The 20,418-nt window shown below is 42.4% G+C and overlaps 1 protein-coding gene across 1 annotated transcript in view; it reads left to right on the top strand.

The window, feature by feature from the left end:
* The window catches only part of LOC695935 (protocadherin Fat 3), a 97,470-nt gene extending 77,513 nt beyond the window's left edge, over positions 1 to 19,957 (top strand). The window contains exons 14-19 of the mRNA XM_015115462.3: positions 9,083 to 9,236; positions 11,096 to 11,751; positions 15,335 to 15,448; positions 17,541 to 17,600; positions 18,219 to 18,254; positions 18,853 to 19,957. Coding sequence (XP_014970948.3) covers positions 9,083 to 9,236; positions 11,096 to 11,751; positions 15,335 to 15,448; positions 17,541 to 17,600; positions 18,219 to 18,254; positions 18,853 to 19,475 — 1,643 coding nt within the window. The 3' untranslated portion in view covers positions 19,476 to 19,957. The remainder of the gene's footprint in view (positions 1 to 9,082; positions 9,237 to 11,095; positions 11,752 to 15,334; positions 15,449 to 17,540; positions 17,601 to 18,218; positions 18,255 to 18,852) is intronic.
* The last annotated feature ends 461 nt before the right edge of the window (positions 19,958 to 20,418 follow it).

The following is a 20,418-nucleotide window of genomic DNA, read 5'->3' on the forward strand; positions in this document are numbered from 1 at the left end:
TTGCTATTTACTTGCCTCCAGTATTTGCTGTCCACATCAGGAACTTTCTGCTAGGTCACTGAATCATATTTGCAGACTTCTGAACTTCCCTATCAAGAAAATGTATCAGTTGGAAGTTAAGGGGAAACAAGCAAACAAACATACAGAATCTGAATTGGCAGGAGTGGAATTCAGGCATCTCTATTTTTAACAAGCCTCCAAGGAGTTTCTATGCACACCCATTGTTTAAGAACCACTGACATTTGAGAATCCTGAAAACTCTGTATTTGAAGAAGTGCAAGTCAGTGGATTCCAGGAAAGGTAAACAGACATAGGACATTCAGGAATTGAGAGTCAGATGCACAGCCTGCACTTGAAAAAAAAAAAAATAGTATAAAGATGGAGCTTTGTACCCCAGTCAGGAGATTTTGGTAACTCTGAGCTCCCTTTCAAAGATAAGAGTAATAGTGTCTGCCACTTCCTCTAAGCAGTTGTGAGTATTCTCCCTGTCAAATTGCATGAAACAATAAGTTCTTGGATGTTGCAAATAGTTTGCATAAAACTGTTTTCAGTAACACTTTGGATCATGGTTTGCTGAATACTTTGTGTCCCTAACTTGTAAGAATCTAGATAAATTTAGTCCATCAAACTTTAATCAAGTACCTGCTTGGTGCTGAGCTCTGTGTTGAATTCTGGGTCCTATTGCTTTCTCTGTGACCAATGGATGCCACTGATGTGGCCTTCCTCTCCAAACAGCTGGTTTAAGGGAATTGAACAGGGTTCCCGTACATGCTCCGCCCACTGGCTCACTGAGCTTCGAGAAGGGAGATGTCAAACTGCCAGTAAATATGCTGTGGACATAATTTGGCTGAGCTTTTCAGCTTATGGAAAAAAAATTTTCTGGGTGACCGTCTTCTAAATACTGACTTCGTCTTATATTCTTGGTACCTTGGAAAAAACCTCATTGTAACAGCATCAATAATTATAGACACTAATAGAAATGCTCAAACCCTAAAGTAGGTTATGTGCCGATACATACTAGAAGGTAAGAATTTACTGTGTGGCTAATGTTAACACATTAAAGGTTTCCAGATCCTCAAAGAAAATATTAGAGGCTTGGCCCAATATACAATATATAAAATGTGAGTCAGCTTTCCTAGGGAAAAAGTTTCACCTTCAAATTAATTTTTGTTTTACAAGGTCTAAAGGTGTTGAATGTACCATTTGGTGAAAGAGAAAAGTCAGAATGACTAAAAGTTGAAATGGCAAAGTAACTTCAGCTGCAACAGGGCTTATGCTCACTCATAATTAGCATCTCACATGATAACCTATCCACTAGTTTTCTCATACTAATTGAGGTTCGCATGGACTAGAGGTTTGGATGTTTCCCAGTCTTCAACCTAAACATCAGAATAAAAAAACCCCTATGATTTCCAGTTGTTTGGTTTATGAGCAATACAGAGAAGAAGCTGATTTCAGGATCTATAGTAATTAACAATAATTACAACAATAAAGCACCTAATGTTGTGTGCTGCATTGTGGTTTGTGAATCCAGGAACCTTATTATTCTCCATGAAGTGAGTATTAGTGAGCCTCATTTATCAGATAAAATAAGGAAGTTCCTAGAGGTCAGGCCGTGGTCACACCCAGGTGGTGGGTAACACCAGAACCTAAACTTGTACCCAGTGCCTCACCACCACATCACAGCCACCCCCCGAGTCTTGGAAGTTCTTGGAGTTTCTAAATGAAGTCCGTAATTCAGCAAGCAGAGTGGTTGATGCTGACTTCAGATCCCAGGGGCTAGTTACACATTTGTCATTATTTCCATTTTTGTGCAGCAGGCAGATGTTTCCTTATCAAGGCAGCCAAACCTGATCAGAATGATGTTCACCTACACTGGCAAGCAGGGTAGAGAGTTCAAACCATAACCTGGATGAATCGGTTGGAAAATGACTACTAACTCAAAGGAGTAAGACAGGAATTATCTTGGTTACTTGCCTACACAGCCCAAATTAATGCTATAATTGCTTATACCGTTTCCATTTTTGCATTTAATAGGTTTTGCAATGCTCTTCTTTGAGCAAGGAAAGGAGGATTCATTTTAAGTTGCTCTGGGTGCAGATTTCAAAACCATCTGCATCTGCTATAACTAGAAGGTTTGTAAACAGAAACACAGCTTTGAGGCAGGATTTAAAAATACACTTCTCATTTTGCCAGGATTTGAGGGGAGAGAAGCTATGACTCTTTGGTACATGTATCTCCACACTAGTAGGACCATTTCCTTTCTAAAATCTGAGAACTGGCATAAAGTGCATCTGCCACTCATTGACTGTGTAACCTTGTGAAACCCATCTTATTGACGCTTCAGTTTTCTCATTTGTAAAATAACTACAATAACAATACTTATGGCATATGGTTGTTGTAAGAATTAAATGAGATAGAATACACAGAAAGTTCTTAGAATTTTTCACATCACGTGATAAGCTATTATTCTTGTGAATTATTTCCTTATTTGATATTCTCCCCTCTGAACAAGAAAAAAAAAATCAACTTTTTAAGAATACATTGAGATTAACCATTGATATTTTTCTTTCACATTTACAAAAGTGTTAAATATTATTTGTGATAGAAAAATGCCTAGATATCTCTTAGAATTTTGTTCACCTTATCTGTGTTTTATAGCAACATATGGTAATGCTTGGGAAGAGTAGAAACTTTTTATTCTATTATCTTTATTATTTAATGATGATTGAATTCCCAGAAGGAGTGTCTAAAATTGTCCATCTCACCATATCTTATCTGCTTCCCGGAGACTGATGGGAAGTAACCATAAGCTCTTCTTTCTTATCCCTACAAACTAATGAGCTCAGACTCAGTGACAAGTTCTAATACAGTCTTGTAGAAAGATTTGAGAATCAGAAAGCCTAGAGTCAAGTTTAAACTCAGTCTCTTACTAACGTATGTTGAGACGGAGTTTCGCTCTTGTTGCTCAGGCTGAAGTGCAATGGCGTGATCTTGGCTCACCACAACCTCCGCCTCCTGGGTTCAAGCGATTCTCCTGCCTCGGCCTCCCAAGTAGCTGGGATTACAGGCATGCGCCATTATGCCTGGCTAATTTTGTATCTTTAGTGGAGATGAGGTTTCACCATATTGGTCAGGCTGGTCTCAAACTTCCGACCTCAGGTGATCCGCCTGCCTCAGCCTCCCAAAGTGCTGGCATTACAGGCATGAGCCACCACACCCGGCCAACTATATGTTCTTGAACAAACAGCTTAACCTTTCCAGCACCCCTGGGAGTTGAGATGTTAATGAGGCCTGTTCTTTTTCCTTCATAGGATCATTGTGATCCTTCATAGAATGACTGAAAGTGATTTAAAAACACTAAAGACTACTTAGTATCATTATGGCTACTAACGAATGATAATAATCATTATTGATATTTTTTGAATTATTAATAATAGGGCTCATACCAGGATAATGAGATTATAAATAATATTTTGTGAGAACAGGTTAATTTTCATAAACAAGCCTTTTCACAGAGACTGAACAATAGATATCACTCTTCTTTCATTAAAAAAACAAACTAATCTGACCACTTTTTAAAAATTCCAATGGCTTTTCCCTCTCATTGTGTTAACATAAAACTCCTCCAAATTTAAAGTTATAAAAGCAAGATTTCTTCCAAATGACTCTGCCTCCTATGCCCCAAGGGTTTGCAATCATAAGATCCTAGACAGTTTGCTGCTCTTTCTGATAAACAGAGAGGGTAGTGAAGTGTAGTTGTTAGAAATACAGTTCAGGACTCAGGAGCCAGACTGCCTGTGTTCAAATCCACACCAACTTCGTGACCATGACAAAGCGATCAGCTTCTCTGTACCTCAGTTGCCTCTTCTATAGCATGCTTCTAAATGGAGTTTTTCTGTCTTTGTATCCTCAGTGCTTGCCATAGTCCCTATTCCAGGGGAGAACTGGTAAACCAGTTCTCTAAAAATAAAAGCCCTGATTTGTAGCATTTGCTGGTGACTGCGGTGTAAGTACTTCCACCATGGCTGATGTCAGGCTACCCGTGGTTTAACAACTGACCTGCCAAATTCCTGAATATTTAACAGTCACCTCTTGGGACCCTGTATGAGCTGGCACCAGCCACACCACCATCTATGACTTAGGCACTCAGTCAGTGTGGATATGTTCATCAGTCAAGCTGGCTGCTGCATCAAGTAGTGCTAGATATTCCACAGAAGATGATGAAAATGACAAAATTCGGAAGGAACTGTGTGTGAGTAAAATAGTGCTCTAGAGGTAGTTTCTTATTTTAAATTCTGATTTTCCAAGGCACAGAGACATCAAATTGCTTCTCTGCCATCAGATCAAAAATCAGTCCCATGACCTGAGTTAGAATCCAGTTTCCATGATAGTGATTTAAATGTCCCTTAGATCTGGACAGCCCTCTTCTGCCCCCATGTGCTTCTGATATAGTTTTATTTAAGAAACTGTCAAACACTTGCCAAAGAGAAGCTAGAGAGGGAGTTTTTGCTGAGTTTATCTACCTTGCCTTGGACTCCCCCCATTCCTGACTTTCCTCCTCATCATTGATGTGCTTTTCAGGGTCCTGTACTGTGGTTGTCTAAGATTAGAGTCTAAAAAAGAATCTAATTCCTCCTCACAAGTTACTCTTTGTCTAAAGGCATGCCATCATAGCCAACGACTAGCCAGGTGACACAAAGAAGCATTTTTCCCAATCGCAGCTGCCTTCAACAATTTTCAATTCTATTAAGGTGAGCAATTTCCCAAATCAGCATAACTTCAAGCCAGCATACTTCAGACTTCTGCCTCTACCCAGAGACCTCAGGCTGGCCTTCTGTAGACATAACTGGCATCAACAGTGGCCTTTCCTTAGGAGCTCCTTGGCCTTTCCTTGGCTTTGCATTTAAGGGCATTCTTTTTCTAATATGTGTGTGTCTCTCTCTGAGCCTCAGTCTCTTACCCTCTGTGTTTCTTGTTGCCAGGAAGGCTGGGGCTCCGTAGTCTCCTCCACTTGGAAATAAATAGATTTCTCTCTTGGTTCCTGCACCTGCCTCTTGAAGATAAGATTTTCTCTCTGTGAACCTATGAACACACACACACTCAATCATTCTTCCTTCTGTACATGGGAGTTATCTGTAATGGGGATTCAGCAAAACATCCATGAGACCATATGCCATTTCAAACCACACATTTCTAACTATCTTGTATCTATAGCGATCAAGCTATATAATCCCAGCATCAGTCACTGACAAATTTGGAAGAGGAGAAGCCCAAGAGCCCTTCCAGTAAGAGTGAGAATGGTTCCTTGCAGTACTTACAAAAGGTCTTAGGTATGGGGAAAGCCTTTTTGGCCACTTCAGGGTAAGGGTGGCAGCTTGCTGTTGCAACCCCACTACTATGGAAGTAAAGTTATTTTTATATGAGTCATAAGCCCATAGAAGTGAGGAGAATGGGGAAGTAGACAACACCAACACAAGTTTGGAGGTGGAAGGCAGAGAGACAGGTGGTAAGGAAGAAAGAAAGAAAAGAAGCTCTTAGAGACCTGGATTCCAGCTGGTACAAGAGACTGAATTCCGAAAAACTCAGGGGACTGAATCCCCAAAGACTCAGGAACTGGAGGCACCAGTTACTTCTGAAGGGGAAGAGATGGGGAAAAGAGCTTAAAATAAGAATTGCTCAAAACGGTTTAGAGGCAGTCAGGATTCAATCTGGATTCCTACCCTCCTTCTGCACAAGCAGGCAATCGCTCCCCCGATGCTATGTGTGGTGATGTTGAAATGCAGGGTCTCAGGTCTGGAGCATGCCAGACACTGTGCTATACAGGGGTTAAAGTATATATGATGTGCTCATTGGATGCTGAGACTCACAACCACCCCTCCTCTGCCACCATCCAACCTCCCAGTGTTAGAAACCAGGCCTTTACCTTCCCTCTGAGCAGATGATAAGATGAGCCGTTACTAGGGAAAATGACCATGCCAAAGCTACTGACTCAGTTTCACAGTTGCTGAGCCCCATTAATGTGCTCAGAGCTTCTCAACAGATTTCTAGTTTTCTATTGCTATACTCTTCAATGCGAACTAATAAGCAATGGTTACAAGTAAAGAAATCCTTTCATGTGGAAGATAGAAAATGTATTAGAGTTCTTCAGAGAAGCAGAACCAATAGGAGATATATGCAGCTACTCCTCAACTTATGATGGGGTTATATCTCAATAAACTCGTCATAAGTTGGAAATATCTTAAGTAAAAAATGCATCTAATACACCTAACCTACCGAACATTATAGCTTAGCCTAGCCTACCTGAAACACATTTCTATGGAATATATATTGCTTTCACACCTTCATAAAGTCAAAAAATCATAAGTTGAACAATCATAAGGCAGAGACCATTTGTGTATATACATGAGCATGTGCACATACATAAATGCGGAGAGACACTGATTTCAAAGAATTGGCTCGTGATTGTGTGAGCAGGCTGGCTGGTTGAAAATTCATGTAAGAGTTGATTTTTCAGTCTTGAATTCAAAATATGCAGAGTAAGCCAGCAGGCGGGAAATTCGGGTAAAATTTCTTCCATGTTACAGTCTTGAGGCAGGATTCTTTCTTCATAAGTCCTTGAACTGAATAATGAGGCCCACCCAAATTATGGAGAGTAATATATTTCATTTAAAGGTAACTGATTATAAATTTTATCATACCCAATGAGACTGACAGCTAAAAATAGAAATAAATAAATAAATTGATAACATCCACAAATACCCAAATACCTTCATTGCAACATCTAGACTAGTGTTTGACCAAATATCTGGCTATCAATAGGCTACCCAAGTTGACACATAAAATCAAATATCACAGAGACCAAAACAAAGAAACAGAGAAAAGCAACTTGGAAAAAACTGCATGGAGAAAACTTCATAAAAGTATTATTAATATCCTCAGACAGATAAGAGAAGATACTGTAACCACAGCCTAGAAGCAGGATGTTACGCGTGAAAAAAAATAAAAACTCAGTGCACAAAAAAAGTTCTTGGAAAATGACAAATTAATGAAAATCTCAATAAAAGTGAAGGAGATAAGAAACTCTCACAAAAAGTAAAGCAAAACCTCACAGAGATGTAATATAAGAGAGAAAAAATAAAATTAGAGGAAGGTCCAGGATATCTGAGATCCAAAAAATAGAAGTTCCATAAAAACAGAATAGAGAAAACAAAGGAAAATAAATTACAAACAAAGTAATAAAAGAAATTTTCCCAAAGTGAAAACACAAAAATTTCCAGATTGCAAGAGCCCACTGAGTACCCAGTATTGGCTGAAAATAAACTCATATAAAGTACATCACTGCAAAATCTCAGAAAATTGGAGGCAAACAGATCCTCCAAGATGTTAAAGAGGGGGGGAAAAAAATTACATACAAACTCCAAGAACCAAAATGACTTTGGATTTCTCAAAAGCAACATGGAGGGCTTGCTTATAATTTTTTACACAACCTAACTGTCAAAAGAGGTGTCAGGGTGAAGTAAAGACATGTTCAGCTATGCAAAGTGTCACCAGATTTCCTTCCTATAAGCCCTTTTGGAGGAAGAAACTGTGGAATGTGTTCTAGTGAAATGAGAGACTAAACCAAGAAATAGGCAGACAGGTGATACAGAACTCACCAGATCCAACATGGGAGAGCAGGAAAGCAGGGCCAGAGGGCAACATTCAGGGTGGAGCCAATCAGAGGGCCTCAGGAGAGACTAATTCAGGGGATGAAAATACAAGGAAGCAGAGACAACTAAACTCGGAGAGACCTGGTTGATGAAGAGTTTCTAGTTAAATCAACAATCAATATTCAGAAATAAGCAAGCGAAAACCCTGGATATTTTTTAACTCTAGGGAAAACAAGTTATGCATGAATATAAAAATATAATCGAGCTTACTACAGGACTTAGCTGCAAATAACATTTCATTGTCATCATAATGCAAACACTGATCATTGACTTAACCAAAATTACAATACTATAATATATTGTGAGATTGGGTCAGCACAAGAGGTATTCCTATGTGGTGAGGCTAAAGGTTTGAAATTTTAAAAAGCATAGTGGAAAACTAATAGAAAATTCCTAACACTAAAATAATCACAAAATAGTCAACTACTATGGAAGGAAATATTGAAGTACGAAAAGGAACACCCAGGTTACTTTGGAGGAAGTGTAAATGGGAGGGAAGACTGCTGGTGGACAAAATAAAACTTGTAGAACTACCTTCCTCTTTACTATGTGCATGTATACCTGTAATTTAAAAAAACAAATCTTGTGGTTTTTTTTTTTTTAAAAAAGGAGGGAAGAAAGAACACCCTTACTGGTTATTCATCCCTTCCATCTCGAGAGATAATGCATCTCGAGAGGTCGATAATGCCTCTTTCCACATCTGATATTTCATATTCTCTGTAGTGAGGATATTATATTACTAGCAATTTCTGCATGATGGGCTTATGAGGGGAGAAAGTGAAAAAAATGCAAAAATCAGGATCAGACCAGGGGAGCTGGGCAAAGGCTGGAATTCTTTCCATTTCCCTGTGCCTTTGCCAATCTGGGGTTCATTTGAGTTGACAAATATCATTTTACCTGCTCTCCCCTCATTCCCTCTCCAGGTGGGATTTCAGTACTTGGCTAAGGAGAAAGAGCACAGGAGATAGGACAGTGACTCAGGAAAGGAGGTAGCGTGGTATCAATAGTCAACCACTCCTATCTGGAAGCATCTGCCTTGTGCAGTAATAGTGTCGGGGAGAAAACATCTTCCTCCCCATCTTGGATTCCGCTCTTGAAATCTGTCCCTTGGGAAGGTCTTACAATTCTCACTAGCATTCGTGTATGTGGTTAATTAGGTGAATTTTTGTGGGCTAGCAGGAAATCCAAACTGCAACTTGGCATTTTAGTGGCAAGATGTTTCAAGCAATCAATTTGCTAACCACCTTTGGAATTTGGGCCCTTCCTATGATACAGTTCAACAAAGAATTAGGAGGACATATTATAGCTGAGTCCAAGCACTCAGCCCTAGCAGGGGCATCCGTGGCTCATGAGGTCCTCTGTTTCCCCAGGCTATCAGTGTACCTGTCTCTCACAGTTTACGGGAAGAAACTGTGAATCTGAGATTACAGCCTGCTTCCCAAACCCCTGCCGGAATGGAGGATCCTGCGATCCAATAGGAAACACTTTCATCTGCAATTGTAAAGCTGGGCTCACTGGAGTCACGTAAGTGAGATTATATAAGTGTCTTTCTCTACATTGTTCTTTATTGCTACAACAAACCAGTAAGCAATTAACAAGGATAAAATATTTGCCACTAATAGTAAAGGCAAAGGGTTAACATCTGCACGAGACATATAAGGAGTGCTTACAGGTGACTAAAATGTTAATAGGAATTATCTCTGGGTAGTAGGGTCATGAGTAATTCATATTTTCTACTTTATGTTTCCCTGTATCTTCAAAATTGTGTATGATTACTATGTAGTCTGTAACTAGGAGAAAAGAAAGTCATCTAGGCCACCTAATGTTTCTATTATAATTCTGAGGCAGACACACTACCCATTTCCGCAGAATCCATTAACTGGACTCTACTACCTATTGTTTTTTGATCATTCTGAGAAACTGAAACTTACCTTCCCTTTGCAAACCTTTATTTCCCTAAGAAATAAATAAATTAAATGTTTGCCAAAAGGAAAGAGACCATTTTAAATTCCTAGTAAAATGCCACTTTCAGCCATCCTTGATCGTTTTAGAAGTATATATATGTAATCTCAGGCAAGTGATATTCTAATTACAGATCAGTCTTATGTATTCATTAGAGCAAATCTCCCGAGGACTTTACCAGGAAATACTTAGCTGACTTTGAATCGTTGGATGTAATTTAAAGTAATAAAGCGGCATTTATTTTTAAATACTCTGTGATTCTGACTAATTTCCGGCTGACCTCACCTCTATCTGTTCAAATTAGGGACATTTGGGTACATTTTAAAAGGTAGATTACCAAAAATATAGGTGATCGGACCTTTTAAATGAACATATCAGAACAATTGCTGAAATAGAGAAAAGTGAAAAAGAAGGTCTATGTTCTCAAATATTATTAAGCTAAGAAAGAATAAGACTGAAACACTTGCCTTATAATTATGCTCAAAGTGAGCCATGGATTGCTTTAAAGAGAATAAAATTGATTTAATTATTTTTCATTAGAATGCTTTAGTCATTTTTCCTAAAAATCTACATGAGTATTAGCCTTTAACATAAGCACAGAATGTTGAAGACATGTAACATTCCACCCACCCACCCCCTGCATCCCCCAGCTTCCCAAAGGGACCAAAAATTACTGTAGCCATTAGAGGAAAATGTCAGAACCAAAGACTTTCCTCTGGGGGAAAACCTATAACCAATATATAGATTCACAGCTCTTTGTCTGCAATTCTACAATCCCAAAAGCTCTGCAAACTTAAAGGGTTTGGAGTATGTTAGTGGCAAACTAATTGGGTGGCAAAACCTGTTCAAAACTGTTCTGAGGCTCTTTCTACTCTTTATTTCTCTCATTTAGTGTGAATATCCATATGTTTCACTGCAGAAACACTGGTATTTTTGATTATGGGATACTACGGCCAGCACCAGTTTCTGTGAGGGGGAGGAGTATTTTACATAACGTGAAAGATATGTGCTGCATGTCCTTGCTAAAATTGCACAATTTTAAATTCTGAGATGCATCTCCTCCCGCGGATTTGGAGACCAGTACCTTTTCAATAGCATCTGTTATTCTTTCTTTCTCCTCTTCCCCTCTCCCACCTCAGTCTCTTCCTTTCCCCAACCCAGGTAGGAAAGGAAGACCTGGGAGAGACTGGGTTGGAAGGAACACCTTAACGCAAAGTGACGATTTGGGGACCACAGTGGCCATATAAATGCCTAAATTAGTTTCCCCTCCCCCCTCCCCACCAACCATCTTTGTCCTGCTTCATCTGTACCCTTTAGGTGCATCATTTTCTTTTAAAGATGTCTGTGTTTTCTCGAGCTCCAGTATCCCATCGTGTGTGCACACGTCCTGACGGTGGGGAGGGGCTTCTGTGTCGCCGCAGGTGTGAGGAGGACATCAATGAGTGCGAACGAGAGGAGTGTGAGAACGGAGGCTCCTGCGTGAACGTGTTCGGCTCCTTCCTCTGCAACTGCACGCCGGGCTACGTGGGCCAGTACTGCGGGCTGCGCCCTGTGGTGGTGCCCAATATCCAGGCTGGCCACTCCTACGTGGGGAAGGAGGAACTCATCGGCATCGCCGTGGTCCTCTTCGTCATCTTCATCCTGGTGGTCCTCTTCATCGTCTTCCGCAAGAAGGTCTTCCGCAAGAACTACTCCCGCAACAACATCACGCTAGTGCAGGACCCGGCCACCGCCGCCCTGCTCAACAAGAGCAACGGCATCCCGTTCCGGAACCTGCGCGGCAGCGGGGACGGCCGTAATGTCTACCAGGAGGTGGGGCCCCCACAGGTCCCCGTGCGCCCCATGGCCTACACACCCTGCTTCCAGAGCGACTCCAGGAGCAACCTGGATAAGATCGTGGACGGGCTGGGAGGCGAGCACCAGGAGATGACCACGTTTCACCCCGAGTCGCCCCGCATCCTGACAGCCCGGCGGGGCGTGGTCGTGTGCAGCGTGGCCCCCAACCTCCCCGCCGTGTCACCCTGCCGCTCCGACTGCGACTCCATCCGGAAGAATGGCTGGGACGCGGGAACTGAGAGTGAGTAGGAAGTGGTAATGCTCACCCCTCTGTGCTTACAGGGAACCTGCAGGGGGCGTTGTGCGAGGACGCTAAGGGAAGGGAGAGAGACCTTGTGGGCAGAGCATTCGCTATGACGTGCTGAAGTGGAGTGTTCACACAGGCTCTGGAAAACTGTCCTGGTTCCGATTCCCATTTTCAGATGGGAGAAATGAAGCTCAGAGAGGGTAACATCATGATCCCAAGGTCAGGCAGCTGCTAGTTAGAGGAAATCAGTACCCCAACCCAAGTCTTCCAGGCTCCAAAGCCCATCCTCTTCTCACAATAGCGGGCCACTGGTCAAAGTGCAAAAGAAAAGAAGAAAGTAGACTAGTTATTGTGTATAAATTATAATAGTGTGTGTTTCTGGGCCTATGTACAAAGTGCAAAAAGCCACGTCAGTGATGTCCAGAAGTGCACTCTGGAAGGTTGGAAGAAGAGAGTATTTCCGGTCTTAGAATGAAGACTTGAGAGAAGCAGAGGAGCACTTCAGTTGGACCGTGATGAGTTAAAGAGTCTGGAGAAAGGAGGATATTCCACCACAGAGGGGACCCATATGATCAGAAGAAAAGCAAGTCATTTCTTCTTGGCTGGAATGTAGAGAGCATGAAACAAGAGGGGGATCCACAAGGCAGAAAGGTGGTCTGAGCCAGACGGTGGTGTTTGCCCCTTCACTTGGCCTCATACAGCAACATTCTAGGTACAGGGAAGAGCCACAGGTGCAAAAGTCCTGGGATGGGAAGAAGCTTGGTGTGTAGAAGAGCACAGAGGAGGTCGGTGCAGTTGGTGCTTGCATTTTAACAGCAACACTATTGCAGGTTTTTAACTAAGTGACTGTCATGATCTAATTTACATTTTTTAAAGCTGGCTCTGGCTGATCCTAGGAGAAGAAATTGAACAGGCTTTCTTCCCTCTTTGGGGGAAGAGAGCAACTTAGGTAGTCTCTGTGAACATCTATGTGAGAGATTGTTTTCCCTGCTGTTAGTATCCATCACAAGGAGACTAAAGGAATCTTTGCTGTAACCTATAACTTCATCAGGACAAATGGCTTTATATCCCAGTAGTAGCTATGTCCTAGAAGGCTATGGAAGGCTATGGTTATAGTACTGTGGCATATGTTGAGGGAGAAGGAGGGAGCAGGAAGGTTTCAGATGGAACTAGAGACCATGGGCAGCCAGGGAGATAAAGGTTTTCTTCATGGAGGAAGGGAGTATTCCTACTGATATGAATAAGATTTCAGTAGGACACTTTGGAGATGGCCTCTCAGGAACAGGAAGAAGCTCAGTGTAGAGGACACATAAAGGGTTACCCGAGAGATGTCTGCCTCTGTTGTTCAGGTGAGAGGTCAAGGTTAGAAGTGAAAGTTTGAACGACATCTGCATGTAGGATGGTGGACTCTGTAGGAGGGTGAACTCACCAAGGGAACAAGAACAGAGAGGATGGTCAAACCAGGCCTCCAAAAGAACCCTGTAGATGACTACATGTGGGCTTTGGGCAGAAGGGGAGGAGCCAGGCAAGGAGACAAACACTTTCCAACAAAGAAAGAAAAGGGAAAAGGAAATGGCCCCTGTCCAGAAGCCAAGAGAATGTCAGTAAGGTCATCAGTATTGACTACTGTGAAACTGCCAAGGAGGACACAGGCTAAAATAGATGTAGAGTGAGCTTGATGATGAGACGAGTCTTAGCATCTCAAGTGCCTCTCAGTAGAGCCATCAAGGCAGAAGCCAGAATGCAAGGGTTGAGAACCAAGAGGTTTGATGAGAAAGTCAGGGCAGCAGGTGAATGTGAAGCACACTGCTGTGTGTTGCATCATCTCCTTAAACCATCACAGTGCCCCCATGTTGGTACCATTACCAGGCCATCATTCCATGGAGGAAAAAACTCCATTCAATGGGTGAAATACTCACCTGAGGGCACCTAACTAGCAAAAGGAGAAGTCAGGATTAAAACCTGTGCTCTTACCAGCACTGTTCTTGGGAGCTTTGGTAGGAAGGAAGGAGAGCGGTATTAGAGGAAGAGGATTTCTTGGTGATAGCAGAGGGCCAAGGATGAATTCTTTCTGTTCTAGTGCTGCCCCAACATGCTATCTGCTGATTCCGTCTTTCTGTAGACACATATATTTTAAGTAGTTGCTCTTGAATTTCAGTCATAAATATATTCACTCTCAAATTATCTGTTGAGTTAGACTTTACTATAATCTTGCCAATCCAATAGCTAATAGGTTCTTTTTTATTTAGCAATAAGAAAGGGGGGAGTTGAATAAATGAAGGAGTGGAGAAAGGAGTTTTATGCTCAGCACTTCATTCACCAGAGTGGATTATTTGTCATTTCCTTCCTTGTGTTCAGGGTTAAGCTTGTGCACACCTTGTACTTTTTTGAAGCTCATCCTCATATTTTCTGCAATGTGGCTGTTAGGAGGTGAGTGTCTCCCTGGCATATCTCTCCACTTATATCGGTTGTTTAGCCAACTCCTGTGGCCTCAGCCTCTGACAGCAGATGCAGAGCCACCATGCCTGTTCCTGACATCGCCCTTTTTGGAAGAAACGTGATTTCTGTGGCCACAGAGAGGAACAAATGTTCCCTTAATCACAAGTCTGCATCTCTTTGTACCATTGCGTTACATGATGATTTGCAGCTCTTCCTGGTGATCACTGCCCTCCTCCCTTCCTGATGTGACAGCTTTATTTCCAGAATTCACTTCAGGCCAAAACTCACATTTCCCCTCAAAGTCTTGTTGGGTTGTATTGAATACATTTCCTTCTTTGTTAAGCAAGGCAGAGTTAGCTGGTGAGACAGTTTCTGGGCTACTAATTCATTTTGCATTTGACAACCTCAAGATACAGGCTGTTTTTATTGCTTCCTTTAGTCCATCAAATAAGAAAGTAGCCCTGGTGTGGGGGTGTGCGCGTGCACACGCACGCACGTGCATCTGTGTGTTTCTGGCTGTCTTTGTACAGTAAAGAAGGAGGACATATATGGATAAGGGCATATCCGCACCACTGCCAGCCCCCCTACCTGACACAGGGTGTAGAACATGGTCACTCCCAAAAATGATACAACACTGCCCTCTAGAAGGCAAAGCTGAAAACTCCACTCACTGTCCAGAGATGGAAGTTAGGATAAATGTAAAGGCATTCTCGCCTATAAAATATTTATACCCCTATTTTAAAAGTAATCTCATTTAACCTGGTGTTGACACCTCATCAGTTCATGTAAATGATGTAAATTAACTCTGAATGGCAAAGAGCAATGCAGCCACTTCATCCTCCTTTTACTCTTCACTCAGTTGCTTCACTTTGAGGAAGGAACAGCTACTTTTGGCTGTCAGCTGTTTGGAAGCTCATTTATTATAGGCTAAGGGTTTCAAATCCATAATGTAAATCACTTGATTGACAGACCTTTGCCCCCAATGGCACAATCAATTTTCTATTGTGGAGCTCAATTATTTTCTCTAAGCAAATGAAAGAGCCTCAAGAAGTGAACTAGCTGGGAGGGTGATGGGCAGGAGGAAATAGGCACAAGGTAACCAGTGTAATTTCTGCTTTCTCTTTGGCTGTCCACGAAGACAAAGCAGTTGATGACCCGGGAGAAGTGACCTGCTTTGCAGGTAGTAATAAAGGCAGCAACTCTGAAGTTCAATCCCTCAGCTCCTTCCAGTCAGATTCTGGTGACGACAATGGTAAGAAGTCATCAGATTTGTTCGGAGTGGGTGGGTTCTGCTTCCTGTTCTGAAAGACCGTGGTTGGGAGGAGGGTGGTGTGACTGGCTTTGTTTCTCAACCTGTTCATGGGCTTTTGAGCATGTTCACCAGGTTCCTGGTTTACTGCATTGTTGGATGTCATTGCCAAAGGAGCCCCCGTTGAGCTGTCACTGTGGGCAGGCCCAGAGATCTGTATCAGGGGTTGATGAAGTTACCCTGGGCCTCCAGTAGTGAGTCCTCTTTGATTTGGTTCGTGGTGGAACTACTTCATCCCAAATGATATTCTCTAGCAGACAGAGTAATTTATTTCTTTTTTTATTTTACCAATGATCTCTTCCCTCTTCACTGTATATCCAACATCCCCATCATTAGAAATTAGTTCAGAGACAAAAACCTTCTAATAGAACCAGTGGAATCTTCATTCAGTTGAATCCCCCTTATAATCATTTGGGTTATGGGCTTTTGGAGAATTTATTAAAAACTATGAGGCAGCTCCTTAGAAAAATGCACATACACCCAAAATGTTGCATGCAATTTCTCATGGTTCACAGACTTTGTTGACACTCCAAAGCTGCTACCTCTACCTCTCGTGAACTTATGGTTATGGAGAGGGTGCTAATGCTGGACTGGGTTTTCTGAGCTGAGGAACCAGCTTCGGAGGATGGGTTGTTCTCCCCAGGGCAGGGGAGGGAAGCAGGAACAGTCATAAAACAGTGAGTGTTTTCAATGCGCTGGGTAAACCAAGAATAATTTCAAACAGTCATCCACAGAGACAAGCAGCCTTACCTTAGGTCATTTTCCCATTTGTCAGCAACTAGCAACAAATGGATACTTATTAATTTATGTAATCATTCAATCTATAAATCCTTGCTGAATTTTTTCCATGTGCTGAGTCCTTTACCCAGAGTACAAAATGAAAAATGCATAGCCCTTGCCTCCAAGGCAAATATAGAAACAGGTGAGCTCCAAGACCATAGAAGCAATCATGGAAGTAAAAGAGCCTATTTTCATCACCACTTTCAAATGCTGGCACTTCTGAGAAGTGCAGATGCCTTCACTGTATCTGTCTGCTGGGACAACAAATCGTGTAACAGTGGATTTTTTCTGACCATTATCGGAAGGTCAAAGACACACCCCCAGATCTGTATGCCTTCATGTATCCTCTTTTCCTCCTCCCTCGCCAGAAGAAAAGCTGTGGCTAGTTTGCACTTTATATAGAAGCACCTAAGAATGTAGACAGTCCAGACTCCAGGCAGCAGATCCAACAATGATGTCTGGTTAACTGTTCTCTTGGACTCTGCTGTGTGCACCCTGAGGATCACACTCTTGACTTTTTATGCTTAACATTCCAAGTTGGTCCCAAAAGAGGCAGGTGGTGTTAGGAACTTTCATCAAACTGGTTTTAAGCCTGATCACCTCTCCACAAGCTGTTGTACTGAGCATTAAGGCAACCCTTATAGACCACAGATATCTCCTTCTCTATTCTAACTATTCGAGAGGCCAAATGCTGACTTCTGTCCACACCTTACTGGTGGAAGCTAGGCCTTGGGTCGTTCTGGGCCGTCAGTGGCATTATGTGACCGTGAAGCCATCAGCCCTGCCAAGGTTATCCTCTATCACTGGCATTTGGTTCAGAGCAGCATGACTGACCAACAAATAATTATTCCCGGGAATAGTGAGGTCTTCCTCTGAAAGCCTTTGGGAGTTGCTAATGAGAAATTAGCATGAGCTTGATGAGCCGCTGCCTTCCTAAATTGATTTTGCTAAGTCATGAGGGGTGAGTTTATGACCCAGCAATCATGACCGATCCTGCCTTTCAGGAGGACTGGCCTTGGATTTGCTGCCATTTCTCTTCCATTCCACAAATCCCGGGACCCTCTAGATAAAGGTGTCCACTGATACACTCCCTAACAGATTGTGGGGAGGCTTTGGGTGTTTGCATGCTGCACTTTCATTGTTGTTGTTGTTGTTGTTGTTGTTGTTGTTAAAATAAGTTAAGGCGTGTTTAAAATACACAACTAACCTGAAGCTGTCCTTCCCCTCCCTCCGATCTTCTTTTCCTGACCACAAGCCTCCATAGTGACTGTCATTCAGCTTGTCAACAATGTAGTTGACACTATAGAGAATGAAGGTATTTACTTTTTTTCTTCCATAGCATTTCTTGAAATTTTGCTTCCATGTTACTTTGGACTAGGAGTGATTTTAATGGATTGGCCACAGAGTGGGCAGTGAACAGCTGGTTTCCGATGAGATGTGGGGTATTTCTCTATGGATCTGTTTTACAATTTCGAAAAAAAAAAAAAAAAACCTAGTTCATAATTTATTTAAAAAAAATATGGGGTACTCTCTTTATAAAATCCCTTTCAGGAGAAGAGCACCCAATTAGTTGCAATCCAGATTAATACTAAATTTACCTTTATATTCAACATGTGTTCATTGAGCTCCTACTATGAGCTGGGAATCCTTAAGAAATCATTCAGAGCTGCAATATTACGGATACTTATTTCAACCAGGTAACTTTTATTAGCAACTTAATAAAATCAGGGCCTGGCATAAATGTGATTTATCTGTTTTGTTTTGCTTTGTTTTTTTCCTAAGTAACAATGGGAAGAAATAAAAAAGGCTAAACTTATTCATAGCCCATAGGCCTTTAGGAGCATGTTTTTTAAAGTCATTTCAAATGTTCTGTTTTATCCCTCTTCATGTGGTTTGGATTGTCAGTTTTACTTTTCACTTTGTATTTAAACAGTGTCTGTCATGGACCAAGGACAGAACTACAACCGAGGTGACTGTGCCGCAAACCTAGCATAACTTTTATTTGTGTGTTTTGAATTGCTGAGTTCATTCTTACCCTGTTCCTGTCCCTCTGCCCTGATCTGAATTTTGCATGTCTCAGGTGTCTCGTGCGCTCAGTATTGGAGGTGAAAGCTCCAACAGCATTCCCCTCCTAGCCTCATCCTCTGTGCGTGTGTTTCACCCATTTGCCTGCACACCTTCCTGCCTCCTGTGGTCCACAGCACAGCTGATGGACCTCTCTGCAAGCACGTTGCCAGTCTCGCTCTGCAATAGCATGTGACTAGGAAGAGGGAGTGGGGACAGTGCTCGGGGGTCCTGGAACTGTCTCCTTGGCGTGCCCTCGCTCTTCATCTCACGGCATGGTTGAGTGTGAGGCTCTGCAGCAACCGAGCCTCAACCTGTCAGAGTTGCCATCGCCTTGTTCTCCGCAGGCCAAAGCATGGCTGGCCCCATAGACCCTTGTAAGAAGCTTCTTAGGGTCTCTTGGATGCTAAAAATTGCATGTCAGGTCCCTCCCTTGCTCCTTTCCCAGCCATGCGCCAACTCCAGTCTAGAGGAAATTAACTGTCATGGTTTTTCTCTTGCAGCCTATCACTGGGACACCTCTGACTGGATGCCAGGGGCCCGCCTGTCGGACATAGAGGAAGTGCCCAACTATGAGAACCAGGATGGAGGGTCTGCACACCAGGGGAGCACACGGGAGCTGGAGAGTGATTACTACCTTGGTGGTTATGACATTGACAGTGAATACCCACCCCCTCATGAAGAGGAGTTCTTGAGTCAGGACCAGCTGCCTCCCCCTCTCCCGGAGGACTTCCCGGACCAATATGAGGCCCTGCCACCCTCCCAGCCTGTCTCCCTGGCCAGCACACTGAGCCCGGACTGCAGGAGAAGGCCCCAGTTCCATCCTAGCCAGTACCTCCCTCCTCACCCATTCCCCAATGAAACGGATTTGGTGGGCCCGCCTGCCAGCTGTGAATTTAGTACTTTTACTGTGAGCATGAACCAGGGCACAGAGCCCACAGGCCCAGCAGACAGCGTGTCTCTGTCCTTGCACAATTCCAGAGGCACCTCATCCTCAGATGTGTCAGCCAACTGCGGCTTTGACAATTCCGAAGTAGCCATGAGTGACTACGAGAGCGTAGGAGAGCTCAGCCTCGCCAGCCTTCACATTCCCTTTGTGGAGACTCAGCACCAGACTCAAGTGTAGACACCACATCTTGGGTAGTTCACCCTGTTTGTTACAGAAAAGTGGAAGCTGATTGGCTGGGCTTGTGTCCCAGTGGAGCATTGTCTGTGGAAAGAGAAGGGAATATGGTATTTTTCCACTAGAAACTTCTTCACAAGTCATACTGTCCCAACAAGCAAGCTTGATTCCAGTTGGGTGAAAATGAAAGGCTCAGAAATTGTTTTGGAGAAGTGTCTGGTAATCCTTGATGGAGGTACCTCTGTTCACGGCTAAAAATGCAAAGAGGGAAAAATTATTTCACCCACTAAGTTATACAGCCAGTCTTGTATGGCTTTGTGCAGTGTTGTACCCTGGAAAGTGTTACAGCGTCAGTCCTTGCAGTATTAAAAACTGGCAACAATCAAAGAGGCATTGTTGCATGTAATTTTGAGCCAATGAAATGAAAATAGTAGTAATGATTGTTGGAAAAGTTAGTCTCTTAGGCGAAAGAAAAGAGAAACAAATATTAAACAAACCACAAAATGGGCTGAAGCCTTTTAAATCAACTCTATTTTTTTGATAAGCTGCCCAATTTTCAGCTATAAAATTAGGTTTGAATAACATGTTTAGTATGCTCAGTTGTTTCTGTTTGCTTGTGTTAAGCATCCAATCTAATATAGTTGGGTTTTATGATCTTCAAGAAAGGTATCAATGAAGAGCAACGTGAGGCTTTTGGGTTCCATTTGGTGGGTGGGGGAGGAAGTTGGAATTGTTTGAACATTAGAAAGAATGTGATTATCTGGTTGGTTTTGTGTTTTCTGGTAAATATTCCAGTCGGTAAATCTAACATTGCTACAGAAGTTGGCTTTGTTCATATAGGTTCTCTACAATGAGATATTTTTAGAAGTTTAAGCAAAACTCACAAATTCAGGGAGAAAAAAAAAAGAAAAAACGATACCTTCAAAGTTTGCAGCCTAGATAATCA

The sequence above is a fragment of the Macaca mulatta genome, chromosome 14 (assembly GCF_049350105.2).
Source record: "Macaca mulatta isolate MMU2019108-1 chromosome 14, T2T-MMU8v2.0, whole genome shotgun sequence".
Classification (NCBI taxonomy): Eukaryota; Metazoa; Chordata; class Mammalia; order Primates; family Cercopithecidae; genus Macaca; species Macaca mulatta.